The 16,195-nt window shown below is 40.6% G+C and overlaps 1 protein-coding gene across 7 annotated transcripts; it reads right to left on the bottom strand.

Annotated features, from left to right (window-relative positions):
- Window positions 1-1,494: 1,494 nt before the first annotated feature.
- Window positions 1,495-14,284, bottom strand: LOC309692428 (serine/threonine-protein kinase pim-2-like). Of its 7 annotated transcripts, none has more exons than XR_014272307.1 (10): window positions 4,971-5,601; window positions 4,690-4,869; window positions 4,257-4,445; window positions 3,897-3,991; window positions 3,764-3,811; window positions 3,234-3,455; window positions 2,972-3,152; window positions 2,706-2,882; window positions 2,179-2,616; window positions 1,495-1,669 (listed from the first exon to the last, which is right to left on the bottom strand). XR_014272307.1 is itself a non-coding variant. In XM_082510904.1 (10 exons), the coding sequence occupies exons 2-10, from the start codon at window positions 5,041-5,043 to the stop codon at window positions 2,525-2,527; spliced, it is 1,257 nt and encodes a 418-aa protein (XP_082367030.1). In that variant the 5' UTR covers window positions 5,044-5,079; window positions 14,015-14,284; the 3' UTR covers window positions 1,833-2,524. The 7 variants fall into 7 exon arrangements, 6 of the variants coding, with proteins under 6 accessions (XP_082367030.1, XP_082367028.1, XP_082367029.1 ...); XM_082510904.1 differs by lacking the exon at window positions 1,495-1,669 and adding an exon at window positions 14,015-14,284 and having other exon boundaries at window positions 1,833-2,616; window positions 4,971-5,079; XM_082510902.1 differs by lacking the exon at window positions 1,495-1,669 and adding an exon at window positions 7,227-7,623 and having other exon boundaries at window positions 1,833-2,616; window positions 4,971-5,079.
- Window positions 14,285-16,195: the final 1,911 nt, after the last annotated feature.

Below are 16,195 nucleotides of genomic sequence, written 5' to 3'. Positions count from 1 at the left end.
TTCAGATGTTACAGACGGGACAGACATGAAAAATTCTTGTAGGTCTGACAGAAAAGCTGCAGCAGACCCAGGTGGACGATAAATTAAAATGCCGTATATGGGCTGTTCTCGTCCAATTTTTATCATAATCATCTCAAAAGAGTTGTAACAGCTTGAGGAGATCATCTGGCATAAGAATGTCTTTTTGAAAATTACCGCTGTTCCACCCCCTCGTCCAGATATCCAAGGCACACAGAGAAATGAACAGTCAGTGGGACACAGCTCTAAAAGATGTGAAACTTCATTCTCACGCTGCCACGTCTCAGAGATAAACATAAAATCAAGCTTCTCCGCACAGAGCAAGTCATTTAAGATATAAGACTTGTTGGCAATTGAGCGCGCATTAATTAACATCCATTTAACGCTGTGACCCACCGGGACAGGGGTAGAGTTTCCAGGAACAGAGTTCGTACTATGCGGTAAGCTGTGCAGCAAAACAGGGTTCCTGCCGCGATGAGGCATTGCTTTCCATACTTTTAGGTGGAAACTTGGGTGGTAAACACAGTGGGTTGTGGGGATTAATCCAGCTCTGACAAGTCTCAGGCGGATCTTACCACTAGCAGCCCAGGAATAAAGCCCCCGAAGATCTGCCTCTTTCCGAAGACGACGGAGCAGGACAACAAAGCCGGCTCTCTTCCCCCGCTTCCTCCGACGAGGCCTCTGAAGCAAAATTGAGCTAACCGGCAAGAGTGGAGGTGAACCGGGTGCTGCGTCGCGCTCAAGCGGTGGTGGGAAAACAACGTCGTATCGTTGACTCTGAAAGTTATCCATAGCAGATTTGATCGCCAGTAACGCATGGCGATCATAAATCCGAAGGGAGATGACATCGGACAAAACTGTAGCAAGAACACTTGCATAACATATAAAGTAAACAAACACACGGACGGAGGCAGCGGCACAGCCAAACACAGGCGCCATCTTGCTTCTTGGGACAACAACAGTAATGAAAAAATCACACAAAATATGACTCTTTTTTTTTTTTTTTTAATAGTTTTTAACTTAAAATGGCACCAAATAGTACCCCCAAAGCAAACCTTTCGGTATGCCAACATTTCTTCAGCTATTTTCAGGGCAGGGTCGGATGATGATGAGCTACAATAAAATGCATCATGGCCTCAATTCAATTCAATTCAATTTTATTTATATAGCGCCAAATCAGACCTCAATACTTGAAATGTGCAATTCACTTGTATTTTTATTTTTTATTCCTATTTATTCTATTTATCCCCTTCGTATATTTTATTTATATTGTCTCTGTATTTATATATATGTGTGTGTGTGTGTGTATATATATATATATATATATAATATTCTGTAACTCTGTAACTTCTGTCGGTGCTGTGCTTTTTTGGAAATCGAATTTCCCAGAGGAACCCACCCGAGGGATTAATAAAGTTCTATCTAATCTAATCTAATCTAAATCAAAACAAAAGTCGCCTCAAGGCACTTCATAGATACAGAGAAAAACCCAACAATCATATGACCCCCTTTGAGCAAGCACTTTGGCGACAGTGGGAAGGAAAAACTCCCTTTTAACAGGAAGAAACCTCCGGCAGAACCAGGCTCAGGGAGGGGCGGCCATCTGCTGCGACCGGTTGGGGTGAGAGAAGGAAGACAGGATAAAGACATGCTGTGGAAGAGAGACAGAGGTTAATAACAGATATACACTACATTTTCATCAATGACATTTTTCATAAAGCAAGCCTACAAAAGCCTATATGTCATGGTCCTGGGTCATTTTGACCCAGTGTTCTTAGTTTTCCTGTAGTTTTGTATTTTGTTCCTTATGTCCATTGGATTGGTTGGTTTGGTATTTGGATTCCCCCTGTGTCCATGTTTTTATTGTGGTGTTTGTTCTGGTACCGTGTTCCCATCCTTTGTGTTCTGTGTTCTCCTCATCCCCCCATATTCATCCTTCTTCTCTGCCTCTCTCTCTCTGTGCTCATCTCTGTGTACTGTGTTGTGTTTAAGGTCCACATCTTGGTGTCAGTATTTTCAGTTTCGTGTCCTCCCTGCTCGCTAATTGTCTTCAGCTGTGTTCCCCGTGTGTTCCCACTTCCCTCATTACCTTCTGTGTATTTATGTCAGAGTGTCCCTTTGTTCTGTGTTGCGTCGTCCCTCTAGGTTGTGTGCATTTACCGTGTCTTCCCAGCGCCTCAGCTTTAGTTGCTCCCAGGTTAGTTATTGTATGGCTTCTTATGTTCCTGTTAATAAAGACCTGCCTTTGAGTTCATCCCCGTGTGTCTAGAGCTGTGCATTTGGGTCCTCTCTTGCCTTTACACAGCTGCCGCTTGACACTATATTTAGATGAAGGTCAGATGGAGGTCTCAGACTGCTTGCTGCTGGATTGGAAAAGAAAACACCAAAAAAGAGCCACGTGACAGCAACTGCAACATTGCTACTAAATTTGAAAAGTGACTTGTTGATGACTTGTGATGTGTTGGAGCTTTTGCTCCATAACCTTTTAGTTCATGGTGCGCAGAAATCATTTGAGCCACATGTGATTCCGAAGATCCTCCAGGGTGAAGCGGTCCTTGTAGTGCTTCCTCAGACACCCCGTCAAAAAATCCCTGCATTCTTTACAGAAATGAAATACTCTTGTTAAAGTTATCCACAAAGTTATTTCACCTTTCTTATATCAACAGCCCTTTTGGCAGAAATCTTACTGTTTGAAATGTCAGCTAAAATCGGTGGGTTTTGGTTGATGATCTTGTAGTCGCAGTCAAATGGTAACTTGTTGTGTAACAGCTGGTACATCACAACACCCAGCTGCCAGGCTGTAGTATATTCTGCAGAGCAGAAGCCGTACATGAACCACTCTGGACTATTGTAGATCCTGGTTCCTAAAACACAAAGATAAGAAGAATTAATGGGGAGGGAACATGATGTGGAGACAGTTCATGACAGCACAACGCTGTGGCTGAAAACATACCTGCGTTCCTCCTGAACCTTTGTCCCGGAGTAAACGTGACTCCACAGCCAAAATCGATGTATCGCACTCGGGGTTCCTCCGAAGATGTTTCAATTAGAATGTTGTGTGGTTTAATATCTCGGTGGAAAACCCCCTTGTTATCCATCGTAATGGCTGCGTCAACTAGTTGCTTCATTATGACCTAAAAGAAAGGAAGCCATATTTGGAGCACAGGACATTCTCTATGAAAAACTGCTGTAAGCTCCAAATGCTCGTCACTTACCTTAACATGTGTCTCTGACAGAGGTTTATCTGTAGTTTTGAGGTAATTGTCTAAGTCCATGCAATTTTCTGGTTTCTCAAAAACCATAATAAGCTCATCTTCCAGATCAAACCAGTCAAGTAGAAGTGGGGTTATACTGCTTTCCGTATCGTGTGGTCCAGCCCCAACTTGTATCAGTAGCGCCACCTCCAGGGGAACATCAGTACTTTTCCCATTCCAATCCTTCAGAAGGAAAGTTACTTCAGGTCAGTATTCAGAATTTCAACAAAAGTAGCTATCAGCGTACAGACAGTTTTGAAATAGTCACAAAATGACCTGATCTTTAAAAAGCATTCTTTCCACTGAAACATGTCAGTTTAAACAATAAGGTGACCCACTGTTCATAGAATTCGACCATATTTCCTGACGATTTCACACACAACTGTGAGACCAGTCTGGTTCATGCACGGAGGAAATACGTGCCTTATGCTTGATGCCTGAGAAGGCCTGAAATAATATAAATACCTGCTGGAATAAGAAAAGACGCTTACCATTGTTGTGCGCGCAAGTCTGCGCTGTTGAACATGTTTGATTGCCACCTGCATTAAAGACATTTTCTGGGTTAGAGAAGTACAAACAGGAATAAACTGAAGATCTGTGAAATGCAAATGTAAGAAGCCATACTGGAAAACTGTCTTTTATGCGTATTCCAGAAAACACGGTGGCAAAGCCTCCATGACCCAGCACCTCCAGCTCTTGATATTTTTCCAGGAAGTCTTCTGCAGACACACAGGAAAAACATACAGGTTATGACTTGTTACACAGAAAACAGCTGGCACAGTCCTATAGAGCTTTGCTATAACATTTCTATTAATTGGTAAATAGCAGCTACATTTTAGCAGATTAGTAGGTAGGTAACGTCATTACTGCCCAGAGTGTCTCTTATTGTCGATTGGTCCCACAGGAATCAAACCCAATCTCAAACCCCAGGACAAATTCTAAAGGATCTTGTGATCCAGCTCAGAAATATTGCCATTATCTTACCTTTTCTGTCAGTGCCGGATATCCTCGGTGAGTCACATGTTTCAGAGGGTTCCTGGGTGGGACTCTCCTCTGGGCTCGTTGTCCTGCTTTTTTTGCTGGATGGTCCCTCAGATTCGTCACTAGTGCTCTTCCGTTTGTTGCTCCTCTTAATTATACTAGAGTCGCTTGAAGGCACTATGAGAAGGCCAACTAAAATGGAAAAAGTAGTTTGACTTTAAGCATTTTCAGTCCAACTCTGTGTCAACTGCTTTCTACTGACTTTCTAAGGTCTGGCAATCGTGCATTAAAGCAATAACTGCACACTGAAAATCAACACAAAGAAGGCTAAATGAACCAACTACAAAGTTAAAGACCGTTAAGTACACAGTTAAAGTCACAAAATAAACTACATAGCCAAGATAATGTCACAGCTAAAACAGGTCTTATCACTTACATTTCAAACTGGATTCCCCAGAAACAAAGTGGCTGGGACCCGGTTTTGGACCTCCACTGCTTTTGCTTTTTTTGGGGGATTTGTCCAGTCTTTCAGGTAAGTCCCTTCTCTTTCTTCCCTCTATTCTTCCATCTGGAGTCATCTTCACCAGTGTGGAGATGCAAGGCTCTGTTTGGTGTCCTGAAATCAACAAAAGATGATTTTGTTTAAGTCAAATTCAGTTGCCTCAAATAAAAACCCAGAAGCATGCATAATTACCATATGAATCCCATTTGACTTACCTAGAGGGTTATTCAGATCCACAGGACGTGGTGCAGTATAAGTTGGCCAAGACTTTGACATTGTGTGATTCATTTAGGTTAATTTAGTTTCAGGATTTCACTCTTCACTCTGCAAAGATGCAATGAGCTGTGTGTGAGAACTATGATCTTTAGTGTCTTATAACAATGTCTTATAACAACGAGGTGATGACATCACAAGATTTTGGAATTCTTGGTTTCCATAGCTACAGAACATCAGCCTGGGCTAGGCAGTAGTTTCTGGTGAAGGCAAAGTTCTGTAAAGATTTATTTAGGGGTGCAATATTGCAAAAACTGTAGCGCAGCTGCATAAATGCATGTTTATAGAGGGCTGCTTCAAGGTGGGAACTGTGCTTCTACAACAAAGGCCATAAAACTAGTTAGGAACAAGCAATGGATATTATAGATAATATTGTAGCTATTATACCAACAAGAAGGACTCTCTTTGGGCAGCATTTACTTGTAAGGCAGTAGTGAAGGCTAATGGATAGCTTTGCAGGCTAAAAGCTAGCAGCACAGGTTAAGTCAAAATTCACTTGATTTCAGTTTTATTTACAGCACCAAATCACAAAAACAGTTGCCTAAAGGTGCTGGAATGTGTTGACTGATCTATAAATCATATCTGTGCGCATTATTGTGACTAGTTACTCACTAAATGTATGAGCAGTATTGGATGTAATGCATAATAAAATTATGCGTTACTGTGATGAGGTTATATTTTTCAAGGTTCAAAGGCTATAGAAAGAAAGCACGTGTAGCCCAGTGAATTTGAACTTCCACAGTTATTCTTTTTCCTTTCCTGCCTAATGTATTTTCTTATAATTTCTCAATAATTTATTTGCTCTGTTTTACCTAACCTCCGACTGTCTTGGTGAGTGTTGTGGAAGTTAGTATTGTTAGCTGATGTAACAAGCATGGTACCTGCTTCCCAACTCTATCGGTGTGGGGTTTTTTTCTTTTTTTCTTTAATCGCTGGTTGTTCATATTTATGTTCCACTTGTATACCTCATCTGTTTGTATGTTGTATACTCACTGATTGTTCAATAAAGTTCTTGTTAAAATTACACATATATATATATATATATATTAGGGGTGCAACAATACACAAAATTCACGGTTCGGTTCGATACTTTGGTGTCACGGTTCGATATTTTTTCGATACAAAAAAAATGTTCATGCCTTTTTAATTTGTCATTTATTAAAATTATAAATATATATTTTAACTCAAAAGTACAGTTTTTAAATTTAACCCTAACCCTTGTGCGTGTTTTTTATTTTGACAGCGAATGCGCACCTGCGGACCACTTATGTGCAGCCCTGGTTATTTAGCTCATCATATCGCAGCCACAGAAATTCTTTTGTCCATGAAACCATAAAGCTGCACTTTCTTTTTGCCTTATAGTCTGATTTGTCATAACTTCTCCGTTTTATGGTAAGCTTTTCTTTGGCTGTCACTTCTTCACCCTGACCTGTCTTATTTGGCTCAGCAGAACTAAAATATATATCCTGCTGCTTTTACACACGCACTCACATAACGCTCAGCGATTCTCTGCGCGATCAACCTCTCACATGTTTAAGCTGCAGGAGATTTCACTTGTCATGTTTGCATAGTAAGCTAACGATTGATAAGACGATGTCAGAGGAATTGGTGCACAAATTATCATCACTCACCAATCAGTGCTGTCGCTCTCTATACACAGTTCGTGCGATTGCAAAGTGAAAGCAAAAAACAAGCGCAAATTCAAACGCGATTTCAATATGTCACATATTGACAGTATATAAGTATTGTCTTGAGCACTGTTAGTGCCAACATATATAAATGGCAAAATAAAATAAAAATACTTCATGAATATCTCATAATTGTATATATTTGTGCATTTGAGCTGAGCATTGAGCGGGGACTTTTCACTATCGATCGATTATGATCAATGACAGTGAACCTGAGCACCTCCCCTACCTTTGGTGTGCGCTCACGCAGCTTGTAGAAAAAGTTTAGTGTGGAAGAAGTGGAGAAGGTGGAGCTGAAAAGCTGACATAAAACAATTAAAACTAAAAATGGGTGCAGCAAAATGTGTCGATTTAACCGCCATGTTAGCTGTCAGTGCTGCTGCACCAGCAGCAAGCGGTAACAACTAGTGACAACCAGTGAGAACCAGCAACAACCGGTAACCAAGCCTCACAGTCAAATATTGTTTGAAACAGATACTTGGATTTCAAATAATTTAGAACTGATACTACCTTTTATGTGATGCTCCTCTTCTATCCAAATCACCTGAAAGGCAACAAAAAAGATTCTCTATCCCTGGTGATTGCTGCAACCAGCAGCACAGCAGTGAAAAAAAAGCAGTGATCATTTGTATGTAAACAACACATGAGTTATTGGATGTGATCGCTACAGGTTATCACATCCAATATGGCAACAGCTCTTGAGCAATGTGTGCATGACATGACAAAGGTTAATAAGAGGCCTAACATTGTAGAGGGAAGCCAAAGTGTTTGAGGAGAACTCGGAAAGACACAGGCCATCACCATGGACTCAACCAAAAAGGATGAATGCATGTTGTGTGCATGCTGCATACCTATGTGTTCAAAGTAAAACGTGTGTACTGAACAGAGCATTTGCCATCCAGAAGCATTTATTGTATTTGTAATCATGCTTTTGTATCATATTTTATGAAGTCTTGTAATATGTCTGCTAACACTGACAGGTTTGAAACACCAACATCATTGTTTATGTCAATATAAAAATGTCACCAGTCATTTACAGCTGATTACAATGTGAGACTGACACAAAAACCTCTGAATCAGTAAGAATTCCCTTAAAATCTGAGCTCTTTTTTATTCCTATTGAAACAGCTTAATCCATAACTCCATTTTAGTATAGTATAAGTCCACTGGGGCGATGGGGCGTCTTGTAATCAGAAGGTTGCCGGTTTGAGCCCCGGCTCCGGCAGTCTCAGTCGTTGTGTCCTTGGGCAAGCCACTTCACACTTCACCCGTTGCCTACTGGTGGTGGTCAGAGGGCCTGGTAGCGCCAGTGTCTGGCAGCCTTGCCTCTGTCAGTGCGTTATTATAGCCACAGCCGCCCTGGGGAAGTGTGTGAATGACTGAATGTAGTGTAAAGCGCTTTGGGGTCCTTAGGGACTAAGTAAAGCGCTATACAAATACAGGCCCTTTACCATTTTATTGTAAGCTGCTGGACAATAAAATCAAGTTATTAATCCATGTATTAATTTAGACCCAACATGCCGAAATTGTGTGCTTTCAGTTCATTTCATTTCAATTTATATAGCCCCAGTTCACAAGTACAGTCTTCCCAGTTTGAACGACAAAATGTGGTGCTGGAGATGCCTTTTACATCTATTACAGAAAACAGATGCATAGCAGAGGAATAAACAGGCCCAGCAATGGAAACAGACTCACAGCACAGCATCTGTTTAGCAAATCTCTTTTGTATATGTTTTGATACTAGACAATTATGAGGCAATTATTCACTTAAATACCTATTTTGCACAAAGGATGTTTAGTAATGAAATGTAATTAAGGTTCACAGTGTGTGGGAGTCTGTTCATTGTGAAGTTGACATTAAAACACATCTAAAAGGTTAGAGGGAAAAAGAGGGTAGAGGTGTGGCTTACATTCTCCTCAGGAGTTCCTCCTCATCCATCCTGCCATGTATCAACAGTTGAGGCTGGTGGCAGAGTGATGGAGGGAATATTTTCTTGGCACACGTTGGGCCACTTACTAAGAGCTGTGAATCATTTAAATGCAACAGCCTACCTGAAAACTAAACTTCATGCATTTATCAACCATCTCCTAACAATAGTTAACATCCATCCATCCATCCATCTTCAACCGCTTATCCGAGGCCGGGTCGCGGGGGCAGCAGCCTAAGCAAAGAGGCCCAGACCTCCCTCTCCCCAGCCACCTCCTCCAGCTTATCCAGGGGAATACCAAGGCGTTCCCAGGCCAGCCGAGAGATATAATCTCTCCAGCGTGTCCTGGGTCTTCCCCGGGGCCTCCTCCCGGTGGGACATGCCTGGAACACCTCACCCAGGAGGCGCCCAGGGGGCATCCTTGTCAGATGCCCGAACCACCTCAGCTGACTCCTTTCGATGTGGAGCAGCAGCGGCTCTACTCTGAGCCCCTCCCGGATGGCCGAACTTCTCACCCTATCTCTAAGGGAGAGGCCAGCCACCCTTCGGAGGAAGCTCATTTCCGCCGCTTGTATCCGCGATCTCGTTCTTTCGGTCACTACCCACAGCTCGTGGCCATAGGTGAGGGTAGGGACGTAGATCGACCGGTAAATTGAGAGCTTCGCTTTTACACTCAGCTCCCTCTTCACCACGACGGACCGGTGCAGCGTCCGCATTACAGCAGCTGCAGCCCCAATCCGTCTGTCAATCTCCGGCTCCCTTCTCCCATCACTCGCGAACAAGACCCCGAGATACTTGAACTCCTCCACTTGGGGCAGGAATAACAATAGTTAACATCACAGTTTAATTAGCCCCTCTGTTATAAAGCATGCATACACTACTGTTGTTAAAGTTGGACAGATTCCAGGTTAACTGGGTCTACCTTGTGATCCAAAGCCTAACTTTATTTATACAGTACACATTTTCCGTATAAAGTGAATTTAAGTTGCAAATATTCATTCAATCAGTTGACACTCAATCGATTAAAAATAAGGGCATTTGGAAAAAAGTTATGATTGCTAGGAAGTAGATTACTTTTACTTTACGTCTTGTGGAAAAAGTGTCTGAGCCTCAGCTGTGCAACAATTTGTTTGTTGGCAAGTGTCTTGTAAATTAGTGCAGTGATGGAGTGGCAATATAAATTATGTTTAGGAAGCCAAAGTAAAAAGTGGTGGTCAAAGAAAGAATGGGGGAAAGAGAGCAGGATGAGAGATCAACCAGGGCTTTAGATTTGAGCAGTGATGGCAATGACCTGCTGAGTGCATGACCTAAAAGATGAAGTTCTGACGAGTGAGTAGTTTGTCTGCATTTTTGTAAAGGACTGAAACATTTTTAATGTTTGTATATTGAAAACATGTACACTCACCGTAATCTGTGTAATATATCTATAAGCTGATCCCTTGGAAATGAATACTGAATGTTGAATTATATTGTTTTTGAAAGGATTTTATCCTGGATGTGCAGCTGAAAAATCTGCAGGAACTATGTGATACCAGCTTGTCTCTGTTCTACAACCAGCTCTACAGAAAAACACATTATTTTTACAGACACAGTCATCTGATGCTTGGTCGTGATCTCATTTTGGAATATTTTTTCCAATGTGCATCTCAATACATATAATGATATGATTTATATCAAGCAAATTATGCCATCATATATGAGAAAACTCTAAAATTATGTTTGATTTTGACTCACTTGACTCATATATAATAAAATGGTAAATTGTTGAAAATCAGCAGCATTGGTCTATAATTGCAGCATAAATGCAGCAGGCAAAAGACAATCTTGGCATTAGGCTGAGAGGAGGCTTGTTAAAAGATTTAAAATATTAAAGAAATAGAGTCATGTTTGTGGTAAATGAGCAGTTTCCCCATCTGTAAAGCATATGTCCTCACAGCAACGCTAAATGTCGAAGTAATGGACTGAGACAAGCCCATTTTAAAAAACGCATTGAAAGGAAAGTAACTTGAAAGTAATCACACTTTACAAAAGTGGTATATTTATTTAATGCAATACAGTACAGTGCCTCTGTACTGCCAGCACACATTTATCATCATAGTACAGACACAGAAAGAAAGCATGGAAAAGCAGGCACACATTTACATAGAAAACAAAACAACAAATTCATCAAGTGAACACCAAGTTTTGTCATACTCTCCTCCATTTATACAGAAGTATTGGGTCCACGGTCACTGAGCTCTACATGCCAACCCTGGGGACGGCAGAACTTTGTTTTGGAGTTTGACAGAAGTGTGCGAGTCGGTGCAGGTGTCCTGGACTTGCTTTGGCTTTTTAATTTTTAATTTGGGCTCTTGCTGGCTTACTAGAGAGACTGCAGTCCTTCACCTCCTCCTCATCCTCCTCCTTTTCCATCTACACATCTCTGCTGGCACTGCCAGACCTAAACATTTCTCTTTTATGGTAGATGTATGTATGTGCACATGCATCTTATAAGGGTCAAATGAGTTCAGTAAAGGTCATTAAACCTCAGTTTTTCAAGGATAAAAGACTTCTCTTATCATATTTCTGCAGTTCCACACATCTAATTTATTCACCTTCTGTCTCCTTCGTAGAGGGTAATAAGGTGATATATGTTTTTCTTTACCTTGATTCTGTATAACACAAACACAGCTACATACTCTTTAAGAGTAAACAGCCTTACTTTTAATGGGCACCGCAGCAGTTATAAGGTGTCAGGTATAAACTCATAAATCGTCCAGGATGCACTGCACCATTTTAGCGTTTGAACTGTGCTGCAGGTCACATTCTTATTAGCTTTGTCTTTTTCTTCTTCTCCATTTATAATGCAGTAGTTAGTTTAATTTGGTACCTTTAGAAGTTTTAACAGGCTCTCATACATGAACATGTATCTTGAAAAACATGTCAGGAAGTTTATATGCGCAATGTCCTTTCACTTTTCACATCCACAGACTGATAGTTGACGTCAGCTTTAATGGGAACCTCCAATTCCAATGAGGCCGAATGACTTCACATATCTCAGGGAAGAGCACAGATGTAATTTGAGGCTTCGCAAAACCTCACAGACAGCCAGTGAGGGTTATTAGAATGATGACTATCTCTGATTTAGACTATTCATCACAGGACCAGAGTTTTAGCTGTGAAGAGGTCAGTGCATCAGTCAGGAGGGCATGTTGTCCTTATTACTGCATCTAAACTTATTCCCACAAACTCTTCATGTCTAACATAACATCTACACTGAAAAGAAGTTCAGAATTGCAGACAATATTATACTGCCAGACACTTTCTCACAAAGATGCTGGGAGAGGAGATTCCAATCTGCAGCTTTCTACTGGGAGAAATGGTTTCCGTATGTGTTGATCTTACTTTATTTATTTAATTGGTCATCCTCAAAACTATTGAAAGAATTTCAATAAGGATATATCATTTAGAGCAGGGGTGTCAAACTCAAATACACAGTGGGCCAAAATTCAAAACAGGAACAAAGTCACGGGCTAACGTTAATATTTATTGAAATATATTTAATCCTCCAGATATAAGAATGAATCTTTTCTTATGGACTCAAACACGTTTTGCTGAAAAACTGAATATGGAACAAGCAAAGCTTAATACTAAACAATATATATATTAGCTGTATAATACCAGTAGGCCAGCTCTAATAGTAATTTGGTATGGCTTCGCAGGCCAAATGCAATTAGGCTGCCGGCCAAATTTGGCCCACGGGCCAGAGTTTGACACCTACGATTTAGAGAAAGTGACTGGTGATTAGACTCTAATGACCCATATCACAGAACAGGATCCTCCTTACTGAACTTACACATATGCTTCATAACTGGCGTTACTGAGCTAATAACTACTGCTGGGTTCCAGTGGCAGAGTGAGGAAGTCTGAGCCAGAGGTGGAGCCCAGCAATCAGAGAGTAAATTCAGAAGGTGGGGGGGACTGTCGAACAGATGATGAACAGAAGGACTAGATGAAATATGGCTGCCTGGAGTGTTTTAAAAGGCACCTATAAATAAACTGTAATATTGCTATTATTGTTATTACTGTGATAAGACGCAGCTTTTGAGGCTCTGCTACTGGTCAGTTGTGCTGATGTAAAGCAAAACCTCAATGCATCTCCAGTCCTTCAGCAAAGAGTCAAGCATGTGCACACAACACACACACAGAACTGAAATAGAGAGAAGATGGAGAGAAAAGGACCAAAAAGTGCCAACAGGTCAAGCTAACCATGAATATGACACGGTGGAATCATATTGGGTTGCAGAGGGTGATGTGACACAGAAGTAGAGATTGTGATCATATCTTACTCCTCAAACAAATTAAAGAAACACATTGTGAATGTTAGAAATCATAGGGGAGAAAATCTGTATTGATATGGACTCGGTAATGTGTGAAGTACAAAAGGATCTCTCATTGTTTGATGGAAATTAAAATTATCAACAGAGATTGACAGACCACGTGACTTTCACGCATTGCATGCCGGGTACTAGTGGCGAAACAATCAAAGCAATGCATCAAACGCAAGCATTTGCAGCACCGCAAAACGTTCATTCTCCGGTTCCAATACCTTCTTGTTTTTTCTTTGCCCCCCAAAAAAGGTATGTACAAAATGAAGGAGAACAATGCCGGTCCGTACAAAGACAGACTTGATGAAAAGTCAAAGAAAAGATATGAGGAAAAAAATCAAACGAGTGAAAGGGTTAGACCCTTACGAGCACACAGAGGGACAAAATACGTTAGCGTGCTGCCCAACTTTCACCACGCTCATATTTATAATTACACGGTTCTTGGAGTGAGCGCATACACTCATGAAGTTTAGTAACGTCAGGTCACTGCAACAAGCCCAGGTACAGTTTACCGACGGATGGGTGCAGGACCTTGAAATGCACCGTGTAGAACGAAAGACCATCGTACGTATCATAAGTTTACCAGTCTCACAAATCATCTTCATAAATACACATTCGTTAACCATTTATTAATATAACCTTTGAGCTCAACGGTAATTAATTAGTAGTGGAAATAATTTCTGGTTCGCATTACAGAAATGTAGCAGTGACAATAATATTGTATGCTGTAATCGTACTGGACAATTAGTGATACAAAACAACTGTTTTATCCTGTGAATAAAAGTATATGTTTTTGTCAGTGTACCATAATAACAGAAGCGAAACGCAATATTGTGTCAGGACAATTCACTATTTATGCACAATAAACAAAGGAGCATAGCGCGACAATTTCTGTTCAGCGCCAGACTTGCTTGTAACCTATATCACCAATTATGTTATGAAAAATGACGTATTAACTACTACAAAACTCTGACCTTTGTGGGAATGCTTGGAGCAGACTAACCTGTGAGCTGGAGTGTTCTGGGACGTTATATTTGGTCTTTGAATGGCTGCAATCCAGGCCACCCGTCGCCTCTTTGTTACTTCGGAAACATGGCTCGAACAATTTCTCTTCAACGACGTAATCCGATAACAACCGATCTCTTTACCCATCGGCTTCCCGTGGCTGTCATGCGACCGGCTATTGCAGTTAATAATACAACAGCTTCTTGCCATTTTTTGTGTTTCTTTTTATCGCTGTGTAACTGATTTCAATTGAAAGCCTGCGTGCGCTGGTACCGCTTGCCACGCTTTCCCAGAATCCTTTGCTGTTTTTACCCCTGAATGACATCACATTTTCAATCTCTACTGAAAGAGGGATGAATTCAAAGACACACAGGAAATCAAAGTAGAAAAAAAATAAGACAGGCTAGTTCATTTTGCCAAAATTTCATTACAGCATCTCAAAATAGTACTCAGTGTGGCCCCCACATTCATGTATGCCGGTGCAGATGGTCTGGTCAAAGGCATTTACACTGATGGCCTTTTGGAGGTACTTTTGTTTAATTTTATATTTTATATGTATATATAATTTTAGAAACTATATACTTCAATGTACTAAATTATAATCATACTATACTGTGATTTAAAAAGTGTTTATTCATTTTATGAGCAGTATTTTTGGTGTCTGCCTGCTATATGAACCCAGACAGATGAGTATATAAAGTGTAACCCTACTGGTTGGCAGCCATACAGCTACTTTGGCAAGAACTAGTTCAAGCATTAGATAAGGAGAACAAAGGGCAAATTTGCTTCTTTACTATATAGGCATGCCCAGTGTTTTTTGTGCAGCTTTGCCTCATTAGGCAAAGCATTTAGAAAGCATTTACTTTTAAAGTGTGCAAGGTTTGCAGTTTGACTCTGCACCAGACTTCTCAAGTAAACCTTTTCTAAGCTTTTTGATACGTTCCATGTTTGATAAACCCAGGGGTTCCCTGACCTTCAGCTCATAATACATATATGTGTCCATAGAACTGATGTGAACCTTTCAACAAACTTTACAACAACCAACAAAAGACTCAAAAATGTCTGTTACTGGAAATGCTCATGGATGTGGAGCTCTAGATTGAAACTGACATGCCTTGGTACCTTAATTAACATTGTCAGCTAAAGCACCAATGACTAAAAGTAAAAAGTATCAGGAAAGCATCTTTATTCACATACCCATTCAAATTTTTTTTTTAGCAACACTACAAAATGCTAATATTTTCTTACAGTACTATTTCCCTTAAGTGGTATATCTCTTTTTGGGAAAGTCTCTGTAGGCTTTTTAATAGGAAGAGACTCCTGCTTCCTCTGAGCATTTTAATGCAAGAGACAAACTGAGATAATTGTTTTTAGACTTGCAAATTCCACAGATGTATCCATTATCATTTAATAGACTGTTCCCAAACTGTTTCTTCGAGGCTTTCAGTTATCTCATCAGCACCCTCAAAAATAAAGGGCAGAATCACAGAGCCCTGCTTTGGTGTACCTATGGAAAATATGCAGAGTGTCTGGAAGCACAAATCCCAAGCAAGTTTAATTCCCATGAAGGTTATGGAGCCTCAATCACATGTTTGTTAGCAACACAAGTTCCAAGGATAGCAATGATTTCATTTATCCTGAATTGTGAGACGATTCCAATTAATGACGACACTGAACCCTTAAAGTGACACACAAACTAGAATAATCAGTGGATTTTAACAGTTTGTTTACTAATATTTTTATTACTAGTACCATTAAACTTGCAGGAAGTGTAGTTTCTTATTACAGAAGAAGATCATTTTTGTGGACTTAGGCTGTACCAATGAAGCTGTAACTGTTGTTATGGAACCGGCAACACACCCAGTGAGCTTGATTTGAAGTGGGTTTAATCAACACATTGCAATGTGGAGAGAGCATCCCAGTGAAACACTGGGATGCTCTCTGAATTGTGGCCACCACCCTTACATCTTATATACGCAGACACAGACGCTCTTAAACAAAAAACATTCCACAGCAGATCAATTATTGGCAGATCCTTAACTGTTCAATCAAAGAAAAGCTCCAACCAACCGTCACCTCATCTGCAACAGGATGTCCAGAGCCCTCAAGAGGAAAATGAGTCTGCTGTGAAGGTGAAATAAAACTTGGCCCTCACTTGTGATCACATTCCACATGCATA

This window comes from Aulonocara stuartgranti, assembly GCF_965226115.1.
Source record: "Aulonocara stuartgranti genome assembly, chromosome: 17".
Taxonomy (NCBI): domain Eukaryota; kingdom Metazoa; phylum Chordata; class Actinopteri; order Cichliformes; family Cichlidae; genus Aulonocara; species Aulonocara stuartgranti.
This window is presented reverse-complemented; position numbering and strand designations above follow the sequence as displayed.